Source organism: Carassius gibelio, chromosome B15, assembly GCF_023724105.1.
Source record: "Carassius gibelio isolate Cgi1373 ecotype wild population from Czech Republic chromosome B15, carGib1.2-hapl.c, whole genome shotgun sequence".
In the NCBI taxonomy this organism is placed as follows: Eukaryota; Metazoa; Chordata; class Actinopteri; order Cypriniformes; family Cyprinidae; genus Carassius; species Carassius gibelio.
Window position 1 is genome coordinate 23,158,547 of NC_068410.1, and position 27,255 is coordinate 23,185,801.

The following is a 27,255-nucleotide window of genomic DNA, read 5'->3' on the forward strand; positions in this document are numbered from 1 at the left end:
TCTGAATTGTTTGAAGCTTTCATGAAATTGTGCTAACACATTAGCAATATTTGTTGGTCAGACTTGGTTTCTCCACCAAATCTATCAAAACATTGTGGAGCATAGTAGAGGATGGTTTGAAAAAAATCTGTGCCAACTTGTCTCATGCATGGTCTGGTCAACGAATTCACATATTGATGAATAATATAAAATATAAAAGTGTTAGCAAAATATTTTGGGTGACCTGTTTGGGGTCTCTAAGATTTATTCTACTGAATCCCAAATAAGTGTATAAACACACAAACAAGGCAATGTAAATTCAAACACAAGAGTCATGCGATGTGCCATTTTTTTTTTCAAATCCACAGCTTTGGAATACCCTAATAAACTTCAAATTACATTGATACTGAATCATGGAAAAAAAAAAACTACACAGCAAAAAATCCAGAGTGAAATTAACTCTGCTGGGAGTACATGTGAGACCACACTCAAGAGTGTGAAAGTGTTAAAATAGGAGTGTTAAATTAACACTGAAGCTGAGTTAAAGTTAATGAGGTAATTAAGTGATTAATTGAGTGATGATTGACCATTATTGACGGTACCTGATGTTAACATGCAGAATCAACAAATACGAAAATCACTATTTTAATGGTGTCACCATTATAGTGGTCAGTGTTTGCTTTAGTTGGGCTATTGACCCGTAAAATGTTAAAGTCAGATTTTAATTGTCAGTTATAACTTAGTTATAAAACTGATGAACAAGCAAAGACTATTGTTTTTTTGTGAATTACTGAGATAAAGTTACATTGTTGATTATTGCAGCAATGAGATTCTTCAACAACATATTTCCAGCAGTTTAAATACTATCTGAGGAATTTCTTAAAATTTGTTTGCTCAAAAATCTTTCAAAAGAGTCTTTTAGTTAGACATGCAAACATCAAGAATCAACCTGTGAATCTCAACAATGGTGAAAATCCAAAAAGCATGTTGCAGTGCATTCTGGGTGCCACCTATCAAAATTCATCCATGACTCCCATGATGCATTGCGGCATGAATAAATTATTAGCAGAATTGTTTCAGTAATTTCCTTTATTCTTACTATTCTATTTTTTTTTATGTTACTTTTAGTAGTTTGTTTTCTAATGTTCAGAGTTGTTCTTTTTTTCTGAATATGCGGTTTGTCACCATTGTTGAGATTCCTACACTAATCTTTGATGTATGTGTGAGCCTAAAACAAGCTTTTTTTTTTATTATGAGAACAACTTTCAAGAAATCCTTTTAATTAGCGGGTACTGTACAATCACAGGGTTGTTATCAATGAAGTCAATCAAATCTGTTTAGGCTTTAGTTGAGTTTTGTGATTCGGGTCAAATGCCCATGTTATGATTTTTTTTCTTGTCTGTTTGTTATAATTAAGTTGCAACAGCCAAAGAAAATCTTACTTTAAAAATGTAAGGCTCAAAAGCCCAACTAAAGCAAACACTGACCACTATAATGGTGACAAACATAGTGATTTTCATCTTTGTTGATTCTGCATGTTAACATCAGGTCTCGTCAATAATGTTCAATCATCACTCAATTAATCACTTAATTATTTCATTAACTTTAACTCTGCTTCAGTGTTAATTTAACACTCCTATTTTAACACTTTCACACTCTTGAGTGTGGTCTCACATGTACTCCCAGCAGAGTTAATTTCTCTCTGGATTTTTTGCTGTGTAGTTTGAATCTTTCTGAAACTTTTTCTCTAACACATGATGTACATTTTATCTCTATAATGTGTCATGTAGGACCTGACTCTAGGTATCAGGAAGTCCTGAGGTTTTAACACAGTCTGTGTTATTTTAACTGTCTGTCATTATTTGGTCAGTATGGGGCTTAGTCAACTTCCTCTTGTGCTCTGTGAGTATTGCTTTCTCTGGATGTGTTTCAGTGAATTTTAATTACTCTTATATTATGAATAGGATCAAGTGATTTAGGGTACCTGGATTTTTTTTTTTTTTTTTTCATGCTGCTCACATTTCAAATCCAGCAGTAGTCCATGATATATGAGAAAAAATAGGTAGCAGGTCTATAGTTAGTGCAGTTGGTGAAGGAGAAATGCACTTTATTGTGTTCTGATCAGTCTGTTTGTTTTTTTGTGTGTGCCTTATAATAATGTTTGTTGAATCAGCTCTGTTCGTTTGTTATGCGCAGATGCTTAGTGTAATGTGTAAATTAGATATTCACTATTGCAAAGTTATTGAGAGTTTCTTTATTCCTCTGCTTGTGATCAGACTTTCAGTTCTCTAAACATGTTTCTCTGCTATGATGATGAAATCTGTAAAATATCAAACCATGTGCAATTTAGTCTGTATATTGCATATAACGTATATTGTGAGCAGGGCAGTGATGGGCTCTTTTTGTATTATATGTATGTAGCATGTTATTGTGTTAAGCAGCAGCTATACTGTGTGTCTAAAACAAATTTCCTTCAGGACAATAAAGTTTATCTTATCTTATCTTATCTTATCTTATCTTATCTTATCTTATCTTTTACAAGAATATACCTTCATGTGGCTAATGCAATTTACACAGTATCAGCTCAATACTGACATTTTATTTTTTTGTGTTTTTAGTGCTGATTTCAAATATCCACTCTGGACAAACTGAAGGTGAATAAATTTCATCACATAGTCACATATGAGTGATTCTACACTTTTACAAACTAGCCGTAACAAGAGTGTTAATATAAATTATTGTAAATACTCAAAAAATACTGTTTTGACTAGAGGAAGAAATAACAGTGAACCAATAGCAGTGACGATACACAGCAAATACTATATATTTCTTCACTTAATGAACTGCTCTGAGAAATTAGTGAAAATGTTTCATAAAGACATTAAGTGACTGTAACAGCTATACAGAGCACAGTCTTAATATACTGTAGCATGTGTGTTTTGCAATAAACTGTATATACAATAAAAACAGCTAACATTATTTTTATTGTGAAATGTCATTGTACAGGAAGACCAAAACCCACAGTGACCATTACGCCTGCTCAACATGTATTCAGAGGAGATACAGTCACTCTCAGATGTGACATATATGGTGGAGTCAATAGCTGGGACTACTTCTGGTATAAAGAAGGTTTAGACAGAGTTTTCAGTGATCAAAAGGAACACACATTCAGGTCTGTTACTGAGTCTGATGCAGGTAAATACTCCTGTGATGGATTCATTGGATCAAACGGCTCTAATCGCAGTGATACAGTTACACTGACAGTATCAGGTGAGGGTGATCATCTTTTCATATTCACACAAACACACTTTTAACATGTTATTAATGAGGGATTTTTCGATGTCAGCTCCCATAGCAGTTTTCTTAAGTGTTTCTTAAAAGGTTAAATTATCAGATTTCTAGGGGCTGACGACCAGACTTGTGTTGGCCATGATATCATTTAATTTTTTTTTGGCTAAAAACAGGATTCTTCTCAAAATTAAGACGATTTCAGTTTTTGAAGTCTTGATAATCAGTCATTGTAAAATATATTGTCATTTCTTTTCTCTTTCCTTCATTCTTTCTTTCTTTCTTTCTTTCTTTCTTTCTTTCCTTTTTAATGAAATTGGTTCATATAATTGTCAAACAAGGTTTAATTTTTGTTGATCGTTCAACTATTACCAAATGACACCCTATGAAAATAGTTGTGATATTTCTCTGCAACATGTCTGTTTAATTAAGCTTTGTAGGCATGGTCTGGTATTTGGTAACAGCTCCACATAGTGGACAGAAATAAGATTTTTTTTTTCAATAGTCGTGTTTCCACTATCGAGCTAAGACCGGGCGTGCTAGTGCGTGCCAGGGCCGGTCGCGTTTCCACTGTCACTTCCGGGGCTTGATCGTGCCTCGCCGGGGCTTCCTCGGGGCCAACGGCCAGGGTTTTTTGGCCCGACGAAAACCTTAGGCCAAAGCGGGCCAGCTGGGGCTACTGGGCTGAAACATGCCTGCACTCAGCAGCACTACTCTTTGTATTCTTTATATTCTCACAGCCCATATTATTATTTTCACAAGACCATAATGATAATAACAAATCATCAATTAATAATTAATTATTATTTTACGAAAATCATTGTTATTTGTGATTGTGGATGTTTGAGGAAGGGTTTAAGACCAAGCGGAATCCTTTGTTCCTCTGTTGCATTTTATGAATAATGAAATGTTATGAAAAGTATGCATTTTATTTATTCACATGCAGTATAGTTGTTGGTATTTAACAGTTAAAACCTATTTTAAAACTTGAATTTAAATACTATTAAACTAACTTTAAAATATCAAGGAGTTTATAAATTAAATAGGATAAAATGTCACAGTGCATGTTAAATAGCCTAAATGAACTTGTGTTAATAATATAATTAGAACTAACAATATAATTAGATTTTTTTACATGAACAACTCCTGTATAAAATGGGACAGCAACCTTTATATCAAACATTTTTAAATCGTTCACAGCTGAGCAACGCGAGAGGGGGATCTGCGCCAGAGCGTGTGAAGTGAATGCGATTCATAATGCTTTATGAAGTCATTTTCAGATGCAATGGAAAAAACGAACAAAAAAATAGCCTAAATTAGTCCCATGCATTCTCTGCTCTGAAGTACTTATAATTACTGTTAACCCAGAGTAACAAATTTTAATGGAATTTTGGGCTTTCTCATTCTCTCACTCAGGAGAAATCAGTTTCCATATTCGTGATGATGCCCATTTGAAGCTTAAGTATTATTCGTGAGGTAAAATAGGCCTTGTTGTTCACGCATGTTTCAGTATCGATGGAAAAAAATCATAATTAACAATATGTGGAGTAAATGGACTGCTGCTAACACTGAATGTCTGGTGAATGACTGTGAGTACAGTGCTGGTTTTGCCAAAAAGCTTTTGCTAAAAGATGGAGCAGTTCCCACTTTATCGGGACAATCTGCTGTATCTCCATCACAGCCTGTAAGTGTGCTGCTTTATTTGTTGTTGTGTGTGTTATTTACATTTCAAAGTATAAGTTTCTGTGATGTAATACATATTGTTGTACTTATCTGTACATAGTAAATGCAGTTGCTTTTAAGCGGTTGTTGACATTTTATCTACAACGTGAGGTAGTCAAAAAATAAATAAATAACATTACCACTAATATGTCTTGAAATATACGTACATGCAAAGGTTCTGCGCGATCCTCTTGTTTAATATTCTCATATTAAACTGATCTGAATCTGGCTCAAATTGATATGACAATATTGATGCCATCTTAATTATACCGGAGCAGACAGAACCAGCTGCTTTGGCTAGGGGTGTGGCACTACTGAAACACCATCTGAGCTGAGCTACTGAAACACCAATCACAACACACTGAGACAATGTAATGTAAATTATGTGAAAAATAATGCTTTTTTTTCCGAACCACCAAGCACGACAGCATGTTCTAGTACACCCCCCAAAATGAAATCAAGACTTTGTAAAGGAGAATAATAGGACCCCTTTAACCACTCACATCCAACTAAGGTATTGAAGTTAGAAATTCCTGTATCATTACCTAATTCATGTACTTTGTCAATAAGATAAAAGTGTGTTTTGTTCAAAGTTGCTATTATCCACATTGATATTTTATATTCATTTTTTTTGTGGTAATTACATATGATATTTGGATATCGGTGCACCACTTCTGATATGTAGCCCTCTCACTTCATAAGCACGTGAACAAACCACAAGGCCATCTTTTTACCATCTCTTAATTACATGTAGAACAACAACAACAAAAAATCAAGGACACAAAGGTGTAGAAACCACCTTAGACAGGATTCAAACCCACTAACTTTAGGTTAACAGCCCAGAGTTTTGTGCAGATACAGCAGTTTACAATAATCAGTGGTCAACAATAGCCGCATAAATATTTCTATAATAAATATTTCTGCCTTGTATGGTGATCATAATCCACATTGGATCAAGTTATTTCAAACACTCGCTGCTGACAGAAAGAGAGTTTTGAGCTTGACTTATTTAAAAAAGTGTTTAATGCTGGTGTTATAGCTGTTATCTTTCTGAAATGAACAGCAGTGCAGACTCGCTATTTTTATAAAAGCTCCCGAACAAAAATCATTATTATATTTTGATGATATGCAATGTGGAGCTAAACTCTTGAAAAGAGACAACAGATAAAATGTTACTTAATAAATACACAATTGTGATAGAGAATAAGAAGCTGACGTCTGTTTCTCCAAGCTGACGTCTGATTTCTCCAAGCGGTCATATTTACCATGTTTAATATCATGTATACTATGATTATAATCCACATCGGATCAAGTTATTTCAAACACTTGCTGATAACTAAGAGTGAGTTTTGAGCTCAACTTATTTTAAAAAGTCTTTAATGCTGGTGTTAAAGCTGTTATCTTTTTTAAATGATCCGCGCTGACGCTCTCGAGACACGGAGAAACTCTGCCTTTGTTCAACCCCTCCTCTACACTGAAAAATCAGTGCACTGAAAAAAGTAATAAGTAAATTTACTTAATTTTTATTTGGCAAGTTCACAGTTGCTGAACCGGTTTATATAGGACTGTTGTTTTGGTTAGGCCTATAGACTAAAAAATGGTCTGTCCCCACGTAAGATTTTTCTAGTTCTAGCCATTCATTTGTTATATTCAACTAATCAGAGGTTTATATTAAATTAATAATTTTTGCACAAATACTTGCATATGGATATTAATTCACATTTTGCATTACAACGAAAATTATTTGTTACATGCAATTATCCGAAATGAAACCAAACAAGATTTGTAATGAAGATAAAATAAATAAGAATAAAAGCTGCACATCTACACAGCAAAAAAATCTGAGTGAAATTAACTCTGCTGGGAGTACATGTGAGACCACACTCAAGAGTGTGAAATTAAATGCAGCTGCATTTTTTTTTCCGTTAAATAATATGAAAGCAAGTTGGGCTGGGTGATAAATCGATTTTATCAATTAACTCAAATTTTTAATTTACATCGGTTTGTTTGAATTAAAAAACGGTTTTCTTTTTAACATCCACCGACGCACCACTCAGGCTCCAGTAGTTCAGAGTGGCTCAACCCTCCCAGCGAGTCTGAAAGAGACACGCAGCCGAGCAAAGGATGAGCTGAGCGGTGATTCTGACTGGAGCCTCCATCACGAGTACAATTTATGCCAACAGCCCGTAATATAACTGCATATTCAGCAAGAATTCATGTTAAACATATTTAGCTCTGGTTTACTCAGGTTATAATGACTGCAATAGTCGAGCGGGATGTTAAAGGCTATATGAGTTTGTCTGTTTTTTTTTTCTGATTATTTTTGGGTTAAAGCATGATTTAAACAGATAAAGCACATTCACACGCAATCGCTTTAGCAATAATGCATTCAAACAAGCGTAATCTTACAGTGCTACTACACAGCAAAAAAATCTGAGTGAAATTAACTCTGCTGGGAGTACATGTGAGACCACACTCAAGAGTGTGAAAGTGTTAAAATAGGAGTGTTAAATTAACACTGAAGCAGAGTTAAAGTTCATTAGATAATTAAGTGATTAATTGACCATTATTGACGGTACCTGATGTTAACATGCAGAATCAACAAAGACGAAAATCACTATTTTAATGGTGTCACCATTATAGTGGTCAGTGTTTGCTTTAGTTGGGCTCTTGACCCCTAAAATGTTAAAGTCAGATTTTAACTGTCAGTTATAACTAAGTTATGAAACTGATGGACAAGCAAAGACTATTCTTATTCCTGAATTACTAAGTTAAAGTTACATGGTTGATTAATTCAGCCCTGTGATTCTTCAACAACATATTTCCAGCATTTTAAATACAATCTGCGGAATTTCTTAAAAGTTGTTTGCTCAAAATTCTTTCAAAAGAGTCTTTTAGTTAGACATGCAAACATCAAGAATCAACCTGTGAATCTCAACAATGGTGAAAATACAAAAAGCATGTTGCAGTGCATTCTGGGTGCCACCTATCAAAATTCATCCATGACTCCCATGATGCATTGCGGCATAAATAAATTATTAGCAGAATTGTTTCAGTAATTTCCTTTATTCTTACTATTCTATTTTTGTTTTGTTTTTTTGTTACTTTTAGTAGTTTGTTTTCTAATGTTTAGAGTTGTTCTGTTTTTCTGAATCGGCTGTTTGTCACCGTTGTTGAGAATCCTACACTAATCTTTGCTGTATGTGTGCCTAAAAAAATAAGCCCAACTAAACCAAACACTGACCACTATAATGGTGACATAAACATAGTGATTTTCATATTTGTTGATTCTGCATGTTAAAGGGGGGGTGAAATGCTATTTCATGCATACTGAGTTTTTTACACTGTTAAAGAGTTGGATTCCCATGCTAAACATGGACAAAGTTTCAAAAATTAAGTTGTACGTTTGAAGGAGTATTTTTGTTCCCAAAATACTCCTTCTGGTTTGTCACATGTTTCTGAAAGTTTTTTTTTCGAGTATGGCTCTGTGTGACGTTAGATGGAGCGGAATTTCCTTATATGGGTCCTGAGGCACTTCTGCCAGAAGAGCGCGTGCTCCTGTATAGCACAGCACTGAGAGCACAGACATTCACTGATCAGAGTGAGAGTGTCGCGAAATGTCACAAAAGGAGTGTGTTTTTGGTTTCCAGGGCAAGACAACCCTGCACAGATTACCAAAAAAAAAAAAAAAAACAGCATTAAGGGACCAGTGGATGGAGTTTATCTTTACAGAGCATCAACGGAGGTGTGCAAGTGTTTGTGTTTGTTCCCTGCATTTCGAAGATGCTTGTTTTACAAACAAGGCCCAGTTTGACGACGGATTTGCTTATCGTTTATTTCTTAAGGATGATGCAATCCCAACAAAAAAGGGTCACGATCGTGTGTTGGAACAGCAGGCGGTGAGTAAAACTGCTTAAAATATCTCTGCCTCCTTGTTAGTGCGTCCGCCTCCCATGCCGGAGACCCGGGTTCGAGCCCCGCTCGGAGCGAGTCATTGCTGCTGATGCTCTCTTCAGTTTCAGCCTCGGGATCTGATGCTGGATCATAAATAAATGGCTGAATCTGACTGTAAGCCATGGTTTGTTTTGGATGATGGTTTTTCCCTCACGGTAATGTCACAGCTTCCACATGCTCTCAACACAAAAGCCTACTGGCGCTCGTGATTCTTTAGCTCCGCCCACACGTCACGCCTCCAGCCGCTCTTGTTTTTCCGGGAAAAATCGGTACAGACTATCTTTCTCTTATGAATATAATAAAACTAAAGACTTTTTGGAGTTATGAAGGATGCAGTACTACTCTATAGGTACTCAAGATTAACAGGATATTGAGTGAAAACAAGCATTTCACCCCCCCTTTAACATCAGGTCTCGTCAATAATGGTCAATCATCACTCAATTAATCACTTAATTATCTCATTAACTTAATCTCAGCTTCAGTGTTAATTTAACACATCTATTTTAACACTTTCACACTCTTGAGTGTGGTCTCACATGTACTCCCAGCAGAGTTTATTTCACTCTGGATTTTTTGCTGTGTACATTATCAGTAGGCTATTTGATTTTGAAATCTTGAAGAAATTAATCGATCTGTTTAGATAAAATAACTGACAAAAATGTACTGTTATTTTCCTCACAAACTAAATTTGCACAGCTGATGGGCTGGTATTAACAAAAAATAAAAAATAATAAAAAATAATATATAATAAAAAATAATAATAAAATAAAAGGTTTTTCCGGCATTAAGGTAATAACATTACAGTTTTTTATCATCTTGTCTCAGTTATAAGTTTATAACTATATTAAAACGTGTTTTGAAAAATGTCTTTGTCATTTGAATATTGATTTTAAAATCGATTTAAATCATGAATCAGATTTTTTTTAGGCCATATGCTATTGCCCAGCACTAAAAGCAGGTAAAGAAGGCTCCCTTTAAAATCACTTATGTTGTCAGTTAATGAAGCTCTTTTTAACATCGTGTGCAATTTGTTGATTATAATGAGAGAACTTGAGTTTAATCGTGAGGATGGTTTATTAATCCGTCCATTTTTTAGAGTTTCAAAGATTTAGCTAAATCATGCAGGTTTAATTTATTCGTTTCTTGTTTTAGGCTAATTAGGCATAATTAATGTAAATGAAATTATACAGCGCTTCACGTTTAAACATGCAACAATTTCTTAATCAGTTTACAGACAAATGTCTTTTCCCCAAGAAGTTATCTGTCAAAATAAAGGACAGGTAACGAATAGCAAAAATGCATGTTGTTTTATTAAAGGAATTTTAAAATATAGGCATAATATATTAAAATATTGACATTGCATATTAATCCATGTAGCCTACCCCCTTAAAATAGGCTACCACTTTTAAATGCTCCGATGTAAAGTAAACCACAATTTCTTTTGAGTAATATAACACATTATTAATATAATATAAATACTACTGCACAGCTTTTAAATGTATCAAATCTAAAATATGTCTAATATTTTAAAATATGTCTAATATCTAATATCCAAAATAAAATAATACCATGTAGCTTAGAGTAAATATAAGCACAGACTCAGGGACAGGCTTGACATTTATCCTGCTTGAATTCGTTCTAATAAATGCACATAATTCCATAAGTACCAAACTTCATCTGTAAATATTACATATTAAATATATTAAATATTTTAACTATAGTCTTTTTCTTTCATTTTCCATGACTGAAGCAATCAAATGTAACACATCAGTGAGGCAAAACTGACGTCTATTTGCGAAAATGTGCTTTGATGCGCTCGATTGATAACTTGTGGTTAAAGCACCACTCAGCAGTCAAAAGCTGCAAATGCACTTTACACCGCCGCGGCGGTGGTACCTGCGGTGGTAAAAAGGGCCTTTAGGCTGTCTACTTAGTGTATATTTCATATATAATCAATAATAGCAAAACCAGCCATTCTTAATCATTATCCTAACCACATACTCTACTATTTAATATTACACAGATTACAGTGTGTCAGTAATGGTGAAACTATACGGTAAGTATTGTTACGTAGAGCACATATAATTTACTGAAACAGTAATTGCAATAAGAGCTATATAGAACAAAATTTCATTCTAATCTGATTTAGCATGATTTACAATCAAGTAACAGTGCTCATGCAACAAAAAACGTTCATTTTTTCATTGTGAATTTATTGTCATTGTACAGGAAGACCAAAACCCACAGTGAAAATTAAACCTGCTCAACATGTATTCAGAGGAGATAAAGTCACTCTCAGATGTGACATATTTGTTGGAGTAACTAGCTGGCGCTACTACTGGTATAAAGAAGGTTTAAACAGTGTTTTCAGTGTTCAACAGGAACACACATTCAGGTCTGTTACTGAGTCTGATGAAGGTAAATACTCTTGTGATGGATATACTGGATCAGACGGCTCTCACCGCAGTGATACAGTTACACTGACAGTATCAAGTGAGTTTGATCATCACTTCATCAGTTAGGAACCTAGGTGTGCTATTTGATCACAATCTTTCCTTAGAAAGCCACGTTTCTAGCATTTTTAAAACTGCATTTTTCCATCTCAAAAATATATCTAAATTACAGCCTATGCTCTCATTGTCAAATGCAGAAATGTTAATCCATGCATTTATGATTTCAAGGATAGATTATTGTAATGCTTTATTGGGTGGTTGTTCTGCACACTTCGTAAACAAACTACAGCTAGTCCAAAATGCAGCAGCAAGAGTTCTTACTAGAACCAGGAAGTATGACCATATTAGCCCGGTCCTGTCATCACTGCACTGGCTCCCTATCAAACATCGTATAGATTTTAAAATATTGCTTATTACTTATAAAGCCCTGAAAGGTTTAGCACCTCAGTATTTGAATGACCTCCTTTTACAATATACTCCTCTACGTCCGCTATGTTCTCAAAACTCGCAGATCCTTTTCCTATTTGGCGCCTAAACTCTGGAATAACCTACCTAACATTGTTCAGGAGGCAGACACACTCTTGCAGTTTAAATCTAGATTAAAGACCCATCTCTTTAACCTGGCATACACATAACATACTAATATGCTTTTAATATCCAAATCCGTTAAAGGATTTTTAGGCTGCATTAATTAGGTAAACCGGAACCGGAAACACTTCACATAACACCCCATGTACTTTCTACATCATTAGAAGAATGGCATCTACGCTAATATTTCTCTCTTGTTCCGAGGTCACCATAGCCACCAGATCCAGTCTGTATCCAGATCAGAGAGTCACTGCAGTCACCCGGATCCAGTACGTATCTAGACCAGATGGTGGATCAGCACCTAGAAAGGACCTCTACTGCCCTGAAAGACAGCAGAAACCAGGACAACTAGAGCCCCAGATACAGATCCAATGTAAAGACCTTGTCTCAGAGGAACACCAGGACAAGACCACAGGAAAAAGATGATTCTTCTGCACAATCTGACTTTGCTGCAGCCTGGAATTGAACTACTGGTTTCGTCTGGTCAGAGGAGAACAGACCCCCAACTGAGCCTGGTTTCTCCCAAGGTTTTTTTCTGCATTCTGTCACCGATGGAGTTTCGGTCCCTTGCCGCTGTCGCCTCTGGCTTGCTTAGTTGGGGTCATTTCATCTACAGCGATATCATTGACTTGCAAATAAATGCACAGACACAATTTAAACTGAACAGAGATGACATCACTGAATTAAATGATGAACTGCCTTTAACTATCATTTTGCATTATTGAGACACTGTTTTCCAAATGAATGTTGTTCACTGCTTTGACGCAATGTATTTTGTTTAAAGCGCTATTTAAATAAAGGTGATTGATTGATTGATTGACTTCATAAACACACAAAAACAAGTTTAACGTGTTATTAATGAGTGATTTCCCTATTTTTTAGATTCAGTGGCAGTTTTAAGTGTTTCTCCACAGAAGTGGTTGACTGAAGGAGATCCAGTGACTCTGATCTGTCAGGTTCACAGCTTCTCTACAGGCTGGATATTCAGCTGGTTCACTTTAAACGTCTCAGCAGGTCAGCTATGTGATTCATGTGGTAATAACTGAATTAGCTGATTTCAGCTGAAGTCCAGAATACTATTTAATATTGAATACAGTGTCTGGCTTTACAGAGAACAGCCATCACCATCATCTACTCTCAGAGAGCAGCAGAGGAGCAGGAGGAAACTACACGGTCAGTTCTGCTGCTCTAAATCACACAGGAGTTTATGTGTGCAGAGCAGAGAGAGATAAATCAGTCTATAAAACACAGTACAGCAACACACAGCTGCTATGGGTCATTGGTGAGTTCAAACAGAATTAAATTATTGGTTCATTTTTAGTTTTTAGTTTCAATGCTTAAATCTGAATCTGTGAAACTGTAATTGTCGTCTCAGGTGTTTCTCCTCCAGTCTCTCTGATCATCAGTCCCAGCAGAACTCAACACTTCACATATGCCTCTCTCTCTCTGAGCTGTGAGGACCAGAGTAACTCTACTGGATGGAGAGTGAGAAGATACACGGACAGTGGACGGCTGGAAGATTGTTCATTACGTCGAGAATCTACATGTTCAATCAGCTCCACCAATGCATCAGACACTGGAGTGTACTGGTGTGAGTCTGAATCTGGAGAGAAACATCATCCTGTTAATATCACTGTACACTGTGAGTCAAGTCAAGTCACCTTTATGTATATAGCGCTTTAAACAATATACATTGCGTAGCAACTGAACAACATTCATTAGAAAAACAGTTTGTCAATAATGCAAAATGATAGTTAAAGGCAGTTCATCATTGAATTCAGTGATGTCATCTCTGTTCAGTTAAATAGTGTCTGTGCATTTATTTGCAATCAAGTCAACGATATCGCTGTAGATGAAGTGACCCCAACTAAGCAAGCCAGAGGCGACAGCGGCAAGGAACCGAAACTCCAACAGTGACAGAATGCAGAAAAAAACCTTGGGAGAAACCAGGCTCAGTTGGGGGTCTGTTCTCCTCTGACCAGACGAAACCAGTAGTTCAATTCCAGGCTGCAGCAAAGTCAGATTGTGCAGAAGAATCATCTGTTTCCTCTGGTCTTGTCCTGGTGCTCCTCTGAGACAAGGTCTTTACAGGGGATCTGTATCTGGGGCTCTAGTTGTCCTGGTCTCTGCTGTCTTTCAGGGATGTAGAGGTCCTTTCTAGGTGCTGATCCACCATCTGGTCTGGATACGTACTGGATCCGGGTGACTGCAGTGACCCTCTGATCTGGATACAGACTAGATCCGGGTGACTGCAGTGACCCTCTGATCTAGATACAGACTGGATCTGGTGACTAGGGTGACCTCGGAATAAGAGAGAAACAGACAAATATTAGCGTAGATGCCATTCTTCTAATGATGTAGCAAGTACATGGGGTGTTATGGGTAGTGTACCCGGTTCCGGTTTACCTAATTAATGCAGCCTAAAAATCCTTTAACGGATTTGGATATTAAAAGCATATTAGTATGTTATGTGTATGCCAGGTTAAAGAGATGGGTCTTTAATCTAGATTTAAACTGCAAGAGTGTGTCTGCCTTCCTGAACAATGTTAGGTAGGTTATTCCAGAGTTTAGGCGCCAAATAGGAAAAGGATCTGCCGCCTGCAGTTGATTTTGATATTCTAGGTATTATCAAATTGCCTGAGTTTTGAGAACGTAGCGGATGTAGAGGATTATAATGTAAAAGGAGCTCATTCAAATACTGAGGTGCTAAACCATTCAGGGCTTTATAAGTAATAAGCAATATTTTAAAATCTATACGATGTTTGATAGGGAGCCAGTGCAGTGTGGACAGGACCGGGCTAATATGGTCATACTTCCTGGTTCTAGTAAGAACTCTTGCTGCTGCATTTTGGACTAGCTGTAGTTTGTTTACTAAGTGTGCAGAACAACCACCCAATAAAGCATTACAATAGTCTAACCTTGAAGTCATAAATGCATGGATTAACATTTCTGCATTTGACATTGAGAGCATAGGCTGTAATTTAGATATATTTTTCAGATGGAAAAATGCAGTTTTACAAATGCTAGAAACGTGGCTTTCTTAGGAAAGATTGTGATCAAATAGCACACCTAGGTTCCTAACTGATGACGAAGAATTGACAGAGCAACCATCAAGTCTTAGACAGTGTTCTAGGTTATTACAAGCAGAGTTTTTAGGTCCTATAATTAACACCTCTGTTTTTTCAGAATTTAGCAGTAAGAAATTACTCGTCATCCAGTTTTTTATATAGATTATGCATTCCATTAGTTTTTCAAATTGGTGTGTTTCACCGGGCCGTGAAGAAATATAGAGCTGAGTATCATCAGCATACACAGCAAAATGAGTGTGGACTCATATAAACACTGAAGCAGTGTTAAAAGTAACACTGAAGCAGAGTTGAAGGTAATGAAATAAATAAGAAGTTAATTGAGTTATGATTGATCATTATTAAAGACACCTGATGTTAACAAGCAGAATCACCAACTGAGAAAAATCACTATTTGTGTGTCACCATTGTAGTGGTCAGTGTTTGCTTTAGTTGGGATCTTGACCCTTCAGTTACTAACTTTAGATTTTGTGTGGCTGTGGTAACTGAGTTATATCATACAGACAGACCAGAGACAATGCATTCTTATGGATTTGATTATGGTTTGGGCTAATTGTCATGGAGTGACCTGAGTTCAGGTTTCTTTATTGTGTACATAAATTAGTTGGATGAAGTGATCCAGCACTTTTGCCATAATATGACATGTTTTTAAAAGTTAGCTCTACATAAAGAAAGAGTTCTTTAGTTTAGACACACAGACATCAAGAATCAGCGCGATCATCACAACAATGGTGACCATCAATAAAGCATGTTGTAGCCAATAAAAACTAATCCATGGCTCCCATCATGCATTGCTGCATGAATAAATTATGAGCTGAAAGGTCTTTTTAACTTTTTATTCTAAATATATTTTATTTTTGCTGTTTTTATGTGATTTTTTTGTATTTAGTTTTGTGATGTTCAGAGTAGATCTGTTTATCTGAATATGCTGTTTGTCACCATTGTTGAGATTCATACGCTGATTCTTGTTATCTGTGTGTGCCTAAAATTAAAACTCTTTAATAAAAGAAAAAAATCATAATCACAGAATCACAAGAGATGCCTTCAAAATGTATAGAAAATACAGACTTTCTTTGCAGAATCAAAGTGGTTTCAATTGATAATGATCAATAAGAAGAGGAAAAAAAGTAAATGAGTTCAGTAATTAAGGTCAAGCAATGATTGCAATAAAACATAATTATTGCCAACTTTGCCCTTGGCTTGACACACAAATTTGAAAATTAAATTCAACTAAAGCAAACACTGACCACTATAATGGTGACAGACAAATTGTGATTTTCTCGGGTGGTGATTCTGCTTGTTAACATCAGGTGTCTTCTATAATGGTCAATCATAACTCAATTAACTTCTTAATTACCTGATTAACTTCAACTCTGCTTCAGTGTTTCTTTTAACACTGCTTCAGTGTTTATATGTGTCCACACTCAGAGTGTTAAATTAACACTGGGGATTTTGCTGTGTAACAGTGAAAGCTAACACCATGTTTCCTGATGAGATCTCCCAAGGGTAACATATAAAGCGTGAAGAGTAGTGGCCCTAGTACTGAGTTCCTGCATTTACTTATTTCAGTTTATAAACAAAGCATGAAGTGCATTAAACATGAATGGACAAAAACACTCAATGGGAAAGTGGCACTAAAATATTGTTTTATCAGACTTCATCATATTGTTTATATAATTGAACTTCATTTGTTTGCTCTGTTTCTGTAGCTGGTGTGATTCTGGAGAGTCCTGTTCACCCTTTGACTGAAGGAGATAATCTGATTTTACGCTGTTTATATCAACTTAAAACCCCATCATACCTCAGAGCTGATTTCTATAAAGATGGATCACTCATCCAGAATCAAACTACAGAGATGAGCATCACTACTGTCTCAAAGTCACATCAGGGTTTCTACTACTGCAAACACCCGACAGGAGAGTCACCCAGGAGCTGGATCTCAGTCAGAGGTGAGACTAAGAACTATATACTTCTGTACACTTTACAGCACTAATCTAAATGTAAAAATATATCTCAGCTTCCACAGACTCAAGATCTGATGGTCTCAATCCCATGATAATTGGAGGGACTGCTGGACTGACTGTTGCAGTTTTGATCATTGTCTTCTTGGTCCTGCTGTGGTGCTACAGAAACAACAAAGGTTTAATTAATTTTCCATCACACATTTGCAGACACAAGAACTGTTCCTAAACAGTCTGTGTACATTTTGATCATTTCATTTGAAAGTGAAAGTGACGTGACATTCAGCCAAGTATGGTGACCCATACTCAGAATTTGTGCTCTGCATTTAACCCATCCGAAGTGCACACACACAGAGCAGTGAACACACACACACTGTGAACACACACCTGGAGCAGTGGGCAGCCATTTATGCTGCGGCACCCAGGGAGCAGTTGGGGGTTCGATGCCTTGCTCAAGGGCACCTAAGTCGTGGTATTGAAGGTATTGAATATTTACTGTTTAGAATGCAATAACAAGAAATGGAAAATGGCTTGTTTATTTGTTTTTCCGTTTAGTTTAACAAACGGAAAATTAGATTTTGGCTCGATATCTCATTTTTTGTTTGAGAATTAGAAATCAGTTTATGGCTTCAATATTTCATCAGCACTTGTGGGCAGCGCTAAAATGCTGCTTTAATCTGATCATCTAATTAATGATATTGATTGCCGTAATATTTGAAACAGATGTGGCTGGACACATAATTTGTGCTTCTCCAACCTGCAAGTGACTCCTTTAAATTATTTCTAGGTTATAGTATTGTATGAATATTGTCCCACTGATAAATACAGTGCAAATAGTTCTGTCTCCTTGGATAAAAGTGAAGTGGAAAATAAAAATCAATAATAGACTGAACAGTTCCATGATAATATGTCTGTAGCATTTACCATTCTTTTAAATCAAAAGACACTAAGTAGGTGTGTGTGTGACATTAATAATTATAACTGTGAAAATTAATAAAGTTACATTAATAAAATAAATTAGAAATCACGCCTATATGTATGAATGTAAACATGTAGCCAACTCAGTTCACATGAAAAGAGTGAGATTGAAAAGAGAGAAGGTAGAATCAGTGAACACACATATTAACAGGGTTTAGGGCAAATAAAAAAAAATAAAAAACTATTTTTCATGTCTTACAATTTTATTAGTTTTATTACATACTAAATTGGTTGATGTTTCTCTTCTTAGTCTTTATTGTTGGGCTTGAAACAGCCAACATATACTTGAACATTATTATTATTTATTATGAGAGTAATTGGCACAGACTAGAACTTTAATGTTTCACCAAATTCAGCTCAGATCTTCAGACTTGTCTGACTCGTTGCTGTATAATTGGTCAGACTAACCTTCCCAAAAAAATCCTAGTGACTTTTGTTATCTGAGCAATGAAGGCCTTAACACTTAATGTCCACTAGAGGAGCGACAGGTTTAAAAAAATCCAGTCTACTCTTTTTCTGTTTACATCAGTTTAAATAACAAATAAATACATGAATTTCATGTGTACTGCCATGAGCCATATCTGTGCACAAGACTAAACTTCACACTTCAAACTGTACAACTACTTAAAACTTCCCATTCTGTCTTTTTCAACCTACCTCCGAATTTTGTTTAAGATACTGTTTATTCACACTGGTTTATGCATTTAATGTTTGTCCATCTGGAACTTTTATTTTTCATGAGCTGTATATTTTAAGATGTACTACGTGTTGATAAATCATATGCACTCTGAGTCCTGCTCCTGGATGGCCAGTGTCCTGTAAAGTTTAGCTACCCCAAATAAACACACCTGAGCTAATCAAGATCTTCAGGACCAGGAGCAATGGCCAAGCAAGTGTGTTGGAGCTGAATTCTGCAGAACATGGTTCTCCAGGTTCAGGACTGGGTTTTAAATCTATAAATTAATTTGTACAGTTGGGTGTCTACATGCAGAGGTGTACATCAGTACGTACAATGGAGAATGTAATCTGTAAACATTTTATTTAATCTTCACAAAACAAGCAAACAAAATTACAATGATTTAGAAAACTATCATGTTTATACCCTGCTTGGACCTTAATGAATGAATGTAGCATTGAATAGACTGATCAATAAACTGAGCAACACCCATGTTACTGTTTTAGCATCATATTTGTTCCTTCTAGTTTACTGTGTTTTGGTTAGGATGTTTAAAGATGTTTTTTTTTTTTTTTGGTGTGTGTACCTCTGCCTCCAACAGCTCCTTTATGTATTTAAAATAAATACATAAAATTGCATCTTTTATTTTCCTAACCAAAAAACAGTAAACTAGATGGAAGAAATATTGTGCTAAAAAAGTAACATGGGTATTCAGTGCAAGTGTTTGGCCCCTGTTCTACATTAGACTTCTTGATTTCCAAAACATAATAATTTCAAAAACATAATCATTTTTATTTGCAGTTTTTTTTTACAACAATTTTTATCAGTGTGTGAAACAACAATATAATTGCTTTGAAGCAAATTGCTCTGAATTAGTAAAAGGTTCAAGAGACTACCTAAAACAAAACTTGGGATAAACTTATAAAGATCTTTTGATCTCTGATCTGACAGAAATAAAGTTAGTCTTTTTAGTAATGAGTGAAGCTGGTAAAGCTGTTTGTTGAGTTCAGTAAATCTGCACAGCAAAAAATCAACAGTGAAATTAACTCTGCTGGGAGTACATGTGAGACCACACTCAAGAGTGTGAAAGTGTTAAAATAGGAGTGTTAAATTAACACTGAAGCAGAGTTAAAGTTAATTAGATAATTAAGTGATTAATTGAGTGATGATTGACCATTATTGACTAGACCTGATGTTAACATGCAGAATCAAAAAAGACGAAAATCACCATGTTTATGTCACCATTAAAGTGGTCAGTGTTTGGTTTAGTTGGGCTCTTGAGCCTTACAAGTTTAAAGTGAGATTTGGTTTGGCTGTTACAACTGAATTTTAACAAACAGACAAGAAAAAAATCATAACATGGGCATTTTACCTGAATCACCAAAATCAACAATCAAGGCCTAAACAGATTTGATTGACCTCATTGATTATAACAACCCTTTGATTGTACAGTACCCGCTAATTAAAATGATTTTTTGAAAGTTGTTCTGCTAATAAAAAAAGCTTGTTTTAGGCAAACACATACATCAAAGATTAGTGTAGGAATCTCAACAATGGTGACAAACAGCATATTCAGAAAAACAGAACAACTCTAAACATTACAAAACAAACTACTAAAAGTAACATATAAAAAAACAAAAATAGAATAGTAAGAACAAAGGAAATTACTGAAACAATTCTGCTAATAATTTATTCATGCCGCAATGCATCATGGGAGTCATGGATGAATTTTGATAGGTGGCACCCAGAATGCACTGCAACACCCTTTTTTGATTTTCACCATTGTTGAGATTCACAGGTTGATTCTTGATGTTTGCATGTCTAACTAAAAGACTCTTTTGAAAGATTTTGAGCATACAGCTTTTACGAAATTCCTCAGGATTGAATTTAAAATGCTGGAAATACGTTGTTGAAGAAACACAGTGCTGCAATAATCAACAATGTAACTTTAACTCGGTAATTCACGAACAACAATAGTCTTTGCTTGTCCATCAGTTTCATAACTAAGTTATAACTGACAATTAAAATCTGACTTTAACATTTTAGGGGTCAATAGCCCAACTAAAGCAAACACTGACCACTATAATGGTGACACCATTAAAATAGTGATTTTCGTATTTGTTGATTCTGCATGTTAACATCAGGTACCGTCAATAATGGTCAATCATCACTCAATTAATCACTTAATTATCTAATTAACTTTAACTCCACTTCAGTGTTAATTTAACACTCCTATTTTAACACTTTCACACTCTTGAGTGTGGTCTCACATGTACTCCCAGCAGAGTTAATTTCACTCAGATTTTTTTGCTGTGTGATTATGGTGGCATTGTATGTGTGTTTTTTTCTTTTTCTTTTTGTTTTCAGTTGAATTCATCCAAGGCTGTGGGTAAAGTCAGATGTAGTTCTTGTGTTTTTCTTTTCTTCAGTGATGTTGATTGTGAACAGTAGGTGTTCATCACTAATGCACAATAATAATTTAATTAGACACTTAAATATCTAATTACCTTTAACTCTTTGAGGACTTGGGGTATGACTTGAAGACTTGCTTGTGACTTGCTTGTGACCTCTGAGTAATGGCAAGAACAGTAATTTATTTCTAAAGGAATTGGAAGGCAATGTTTATCACTGATATTTACAAAGCAAATCAAGTTAAATCAAGTGTCTTTTCCTCATTGCAGACAGTCTAAGTGGGCCTCCTGAACACATCTATGATGGGATTGAAATGATACCTGTAACAAAGCAGAGGGAAAATGAAGAAGATGAAGGTAAATGAAAACAATAGTCTGTGCTCTTATGATTTTAACAAATATAGCAAAAATCACCAAAATATTTTCCTAAACATCAGTTTGTGGTTATTAATTTTATGAATTAAATATATATATTTACATACACATGTCTTGGTTTCTGTCACTAGCCCACAAGTGCAAGGCAACACTATGTGCAGTAGCGATGCACGGGTCGTATCATAACCCGCGGACCCCACAGGGTTAAGGAATTTTCACTTTATTTGCTGGGCTGGTCATTAAAAAAATAAATCCATACATGTTGTAGTGTTGGGCAATATGGTCATTTTCCAAATCATATCAGATCAATTGTGCATGGGTGAAGCAAGAGAGAGATTCTTTGATCTTATCATAGAATAACTATTTGGTGTTTTATTTTTTCAAAATCCTTTTGCACATTTTATTTATGTTCAGTAGCTCTTTCTAGCTCAAGCAAATCCACAAATTAATAAATAATTTATTATTTTTTCATAAGGTCGTCTGTTGACTGCTGTATATAAAACCCCTTCATTATAGGTGTTGTTACCTCAGGGGATGAGGGGAGTAATAATAATAATAAAAAAAACACTTCAAACTGTACAACTATTAAAAACTTCCCATTCTGGCTTTTTCAATCTACCTCGAAAAATGTATTTTAAGATATTGTTTATTCATACTGTTTTATGCATTTAATGTTTGTCTATCTGGAATTTTTTGTTTTTCATGAGCTCTATATTTTAAGATGTACTAGGTGTTGATAAATCATATGCACTGAATGTAAAGAGTTCACGTCAGGGCCCTCAGTCCTGCTCCTGGATGACCAGTGTCCTGCAGAGTTTAGCTACCCCAAATAAACACACCTAAGCTAAGCGAAATCTTCAGGATCAGGAGCAATGTCCAAGTAAGTGTGTTGGAGCTGAACTCTGCAGAACATGGTTCTCCAGGTTCAGGACTGGGTTTTAAATCTATAAATTAATTTGTTCAGTTGGGTGCCTGCATGCAGAGGTGTACGTCAGTAAGTTCAATGGAAAATTAAATATTTAATCTTCACAAAACAATGCAAACAAGATTGCAATGATTTAGAAAACTATCACATTTATACCCTGCTTGGACCTTAATGAATAAAATGTAGCATTGAATAGACTGAGCAATAGACTGAGCAATACCCATGTTACCAGGGCCGTGCACAGTCCTTTTGAGGGGCATGTGCTGAAACTGAAAAAGGGCACCCCGCTCCCTTTTTTTATATCAAGATTATTTAGTAAGCCTGCATAAAAGGAAGAAATGGTCACATCTTCATGACAAATTCAATAACACAAAATAATACCCCTCAAAAGCTTTAGATTTATTCATGATTAATAACAACCAAATAATACAAATTAGCTTATAAAACCAAACAGAAACCAAATTCTTTTTTTATTGAACTTTATGCACTTTTTTATGAACTTTGCAAAAAAAAAATATATATATATTTTATTTTCTAGCTATTCTGTTTGGTTTTATAAGCTAATTTGTATTATATGGTTAACATGATTATATGAATGACATTGAGAAGAGGGGAAGGTGAGCAATGAGTCAAGTATTTTTGACAAACTTTTTTTAAATATAATTTAAGTAATTATGTCCAACTCAATTCCAGATTATAAGAAACTATAGCCATACCGTTGCTATAACATATCCAACATGTATCTGCCTGCCTGGCAAAAATTTGATACTGTGGTGGACCAGGGATGTTGGTCTCTTGAACGTCTCTTATTCACTACACTTTCCCTAAAATAAGCCAGCAATAAAAAAATAAATAAAAATAGTGTGAAAAGTACAGTTGCAGTGAAAAGCAATTCTGAAAGATCACGTGACACTGAAGAGTACTGAACTGGGGTAATGATGATGAAAAATTCAGCTTTGATCACAAAAATAAATTACATTTTAAAATATATTCAAATAGAAAACAGTTATTTAAAATTCTAAAAATATTACACAATATTACTGTTTTTGCTGTATTTTGGATCAAATAAATGAAGCCTTGGAATGAATCATGAATTACATTCTGCATGATAAAATATAAAGATTTCACAGTGATCTTCTGTATTTTTTTTTTTTAGTTACTACTACATTACTGTAGTAAAACCATGTTTTACTACATTTTATACATGTGAGGACGAGCAGAGAGTATACCATAACATGATTAGCCTAAATGTTAATAAATTAAATGTATCAACAATCATAAATCAAAGAAGAAATTTCTTAGAAATATATGTTATCTAGGTGACGAGGATCACTCGTCGCTTTGTGTAAGTTCCAGTACGAAACAGCGCGGGGGCGCACCTGTTATGATTTTTCGATGGTAAAAACAAACTATATGTTGTTATCAATATCTAGTTTTTGACCAGCGAATGTGTGCAAATGTGATTTTTTTTTTTTTTTTTTTTGTCCGTCATTATACCGGCGACCGCAACTGCCGCTGCCGGCATCACATTACATTTTCATCTACAGGTTACAAATTAGTTTTTGTACCTATATAGACGGAGCGCTCAGTTATTCCTGTGGTAAAATGCATTTGGCCAAAATCACATTTGATAAAAGATTAAATGCTACTGTATGCACAGGCTATTTAAGTGTTGGCTATGTATTGGCTATGACTAGATGGCAAATGCTAGCCCTCTCTCTCAGGGGACGTCCCACATGTCTCAGTCAGTGAGACAGTCAGACATCAAATAAATAAAATATGAGCCTTTATAGACATAGTGTTTAGTAGTACAAACAACAAGATATTCATTTACCCTTCGCAAAACTTTGTTCAGCTCAGCTGTTGTCTACTGTGCGGCTGCTGTGGAACTTCAGTTGATTCAATGAATATAGAGGGGGCGGAGTTATCAGCTTACTGACAGCTTGAGGATCGAATAAGATTCACACAAGCTCGTTTTACGAACTTTCATTTGCTTAATATTTGTAAAACAGACAGACAGACGTAAAGGGTGACCAATAGCATTGATAAAAAAAATAATAAAAAAACCACCAAAAAAAGGGCACTTCGCAGTGTAAGGGCAAAAAGGGCATGTGCTCTGCATAGGTTGAACCCTACCTGTTCACGTGCCTGCATGTTACTGTTTTAGCACCATATTTGTTCCTTGTTCCTTCCCAAGGGGAAGTCATGGCCTAATGGTTAGAGAGTTGGACTTGCTATCGAAGGGTTGTGAGTTTGAGTCTTGGGCTGGCAGGTATTGTAGGTGGGGGGAGTGCATGTACAGTTCTCTCTCCACCTTCAATACCACGACTTAGGTGCCCTTGAGCAAGGCATCGAACCCCCAACTGCTCCCTGGGTGCAACAGCATAAAATGGGTGTCCACTGCTCCGGGTGTGTGTTCACAGTGTGTGTGTGTTCACTGCTCTGTGTGTGTGCACTTTGGATGGTTTAAAAGCAGAGCACAAATTTCGAGTATGGGTCTCCATACTTGGCTGTATGTCATGTCACTTTCACTTTTGTAGTTTACTTTGTTTTGGTTAGGATATTTAAATATTTTTTGGGTGTGAAAATGTTTCCAGAAAGATTCAGGAGATTGGTGAATCAGCACATAGGGTAAACCTAGTGACTATCTTAAAGGAAACATTCATGTGTCTTATCTGCAGAGGTATGCACAAAAAAATAAAAAAAATAAATGAATAAATAAAATAATAATAAAAAATTCTAAAGAATCTTTTATTTTCCTAACCAAAACACAGTAAACATATAAGAACCGGTGTTCACCTCATGCTGCAGGACTGTGGTGGGGTGTGATTTCTGTATTGACAAATGAATGGAGATCTCAAATCAGTGCCCTAAATGCAGATCTGAAGATTCTGCTTTATAGATTACATTCTCCATTGTACGTACTGATGTAAACCTCTGCATGTAGACACCCAACTGTACAAATTAATTTATAGATTTAAAACCAAGTCCTGAACCTGGAGAACCATGTTCTGCAGAATTCAGCTCCAACACACTTGCTTGTCCATTGCTCCTGATCCTGAAGATCTTGCTTAGCTTAGGTGTGATTATTTGGGGTAGTTAAAGGGGGGGTGAAATGCTATTTCATGCATACTGAGTTTTTTACACTGTTAAAGAGTTGGATTCCCATGCTAAACATGGACAAAGTTTCAAAAATTAAGTTGTACGTTTGAAGAATGAAGAACGTACAAGATGTTCCAAAAATACATCTTCCGGTTTGTCACAAGTTTCGGAAAGTTTTTTTCGAGTATGGCTCTGTGTGACGTTAGATGGAGCGGAATTTCCTTATATGGGTCCTGAGGCACTTCTGCCAGAAGAGCGCGCGCTCCCGTATAGCACAGCACTGAGAGCACAGACATTCACTGATCAGAGTGAGAGACCGAAATTTCACAAAAGAAGTGTTTTTGGTTGCCAGGGCAAGACAACCCTGCACAGATTACCAAAAAAAAAAAAAAAAACAGCATTAAGGGACCAGTGGACGGAGTTTATTTTTAAAGAGCATCAACGGAGTTGTGCAAGTGTTTGTGTTTGTTCCCTATATTTCGAAGATGCTTGTTTTACAAACAAGGCCCAGTTTGACGCCGGATTTGCACATCGTTTATTTCTTAAGTATAATGCAGTCCCAACGAAAAAGGGTCACGATCGTGTGTTGGAACCACAGGCGGTGAGTAAAACTGCTTCAGATATCTCTGTGTTGTTAACTTAGCTATCGGCGCGTAAGCACATCAAGTAAACAACATGCAATGTTGTCATCAAACTGCACTTTCCACATGTACAGCTTAAAAAAAAAAAAAAAAAAAAAGACGACATAAAATGGAACTGGGAAAAATCGGTACAGACTATCTTTCTCTTATAAATATAATAAAACTAAAGACTTTTTCGAGTTATGAAGGATGCAGTACTACTCTATAGGTACTCAAGATATTGAGTGAAAATGAGCATTTCATATTTGACATTAACTCTTTACCTTCATTGCATGTGATTTATCAACACCTAGTACATCTCAAAATGTATAGCTCATGAAAAATAAAAGTTCCAGATGGACAAACATTAAATGCATAAACCAGTGTGAATAAACAATATCTTAAAATTAATTTTTCGAGGTAGGTTGAAAAAGCCAGAATAGGAAGTTTTAAGTAGTTTAGTTTAGTCTTGTGTACAGATATGGCTCATGGCAGTACACATGAAATTCATGTATTTATTTGTAATTTAAACTGATGTAAACAGAAAAAGATTTTTTTTAAACCTGTCGCTCCTCCAGTGGACATTAAGTGTTAAGGCCTTTATTGCTCAGATAACAAAAGTCACTAGGATTTTTTGAGAAGGAAAAAGTCTGACCAGTTACAGCAATGCGAGTCAGACGAGTCTGAAGATAATAGTCAGTGTCAATTACTCCCATAATAAATAACAATAATGTTACAATAAATGTTGGCTTTCTCAAGTCCAATTAAGAAGAGAAACATCAACCAATTTAGTATGTAATAAAACTAATAAAATTATAAGGCATGAAAAATAGGGATTTTTTTTTATTTGCCCTAAACTCTGTTAATTTTTGTCAGTAAGTTGCATTCACTGATTCTACCTTCTCTCTTTTCAATCTCATTCTTTTTCATGTGTACGGAGTTGGCTACACATGCTTACATTCATAAATGTAAATGTTATTTCTGATTTATATTATAAATGTAACTTTATTATTTTTCCCAATTATTTATTAATGCCACACACACCTACTTAGTGCCTTTTGACTTAAAAGACGGGAGTGGTAAATGTTACAGAAATATTATCATGGAACTGTTCAGTCTATTATTGATTTTTATTTC

At 35.5% G+C, this 27,255-nt stretch overlaps 1 protein-coding gene across 1 annotated transcript in view; it reads left to right on the top strand.

Annotated features, from left to right (window-relative positions):
• Positions 1-1,850: 1,850 nt before the first annotated feature.
• The window catches only part of LOC127973081 (Fc receptor-like protein 2), a 199,772-nt gene continuing 174,367 nt past the window's right edge, over positions 1,851-27,255 (top strand). Inside the window, exons 1-2 of the mRNA XM_052577114.1 lie at positions 1,851-1,881; positions 2,598-2,633. Of these exons, the coding sequence (XP_052433074.1) occupies positions 1,851-1,881; positions 2,598-2,633 (67 nt within the window). The remainder of the gene's footprint in view (positions 1,882-2,597; positions 2,634-27,255) is intronic.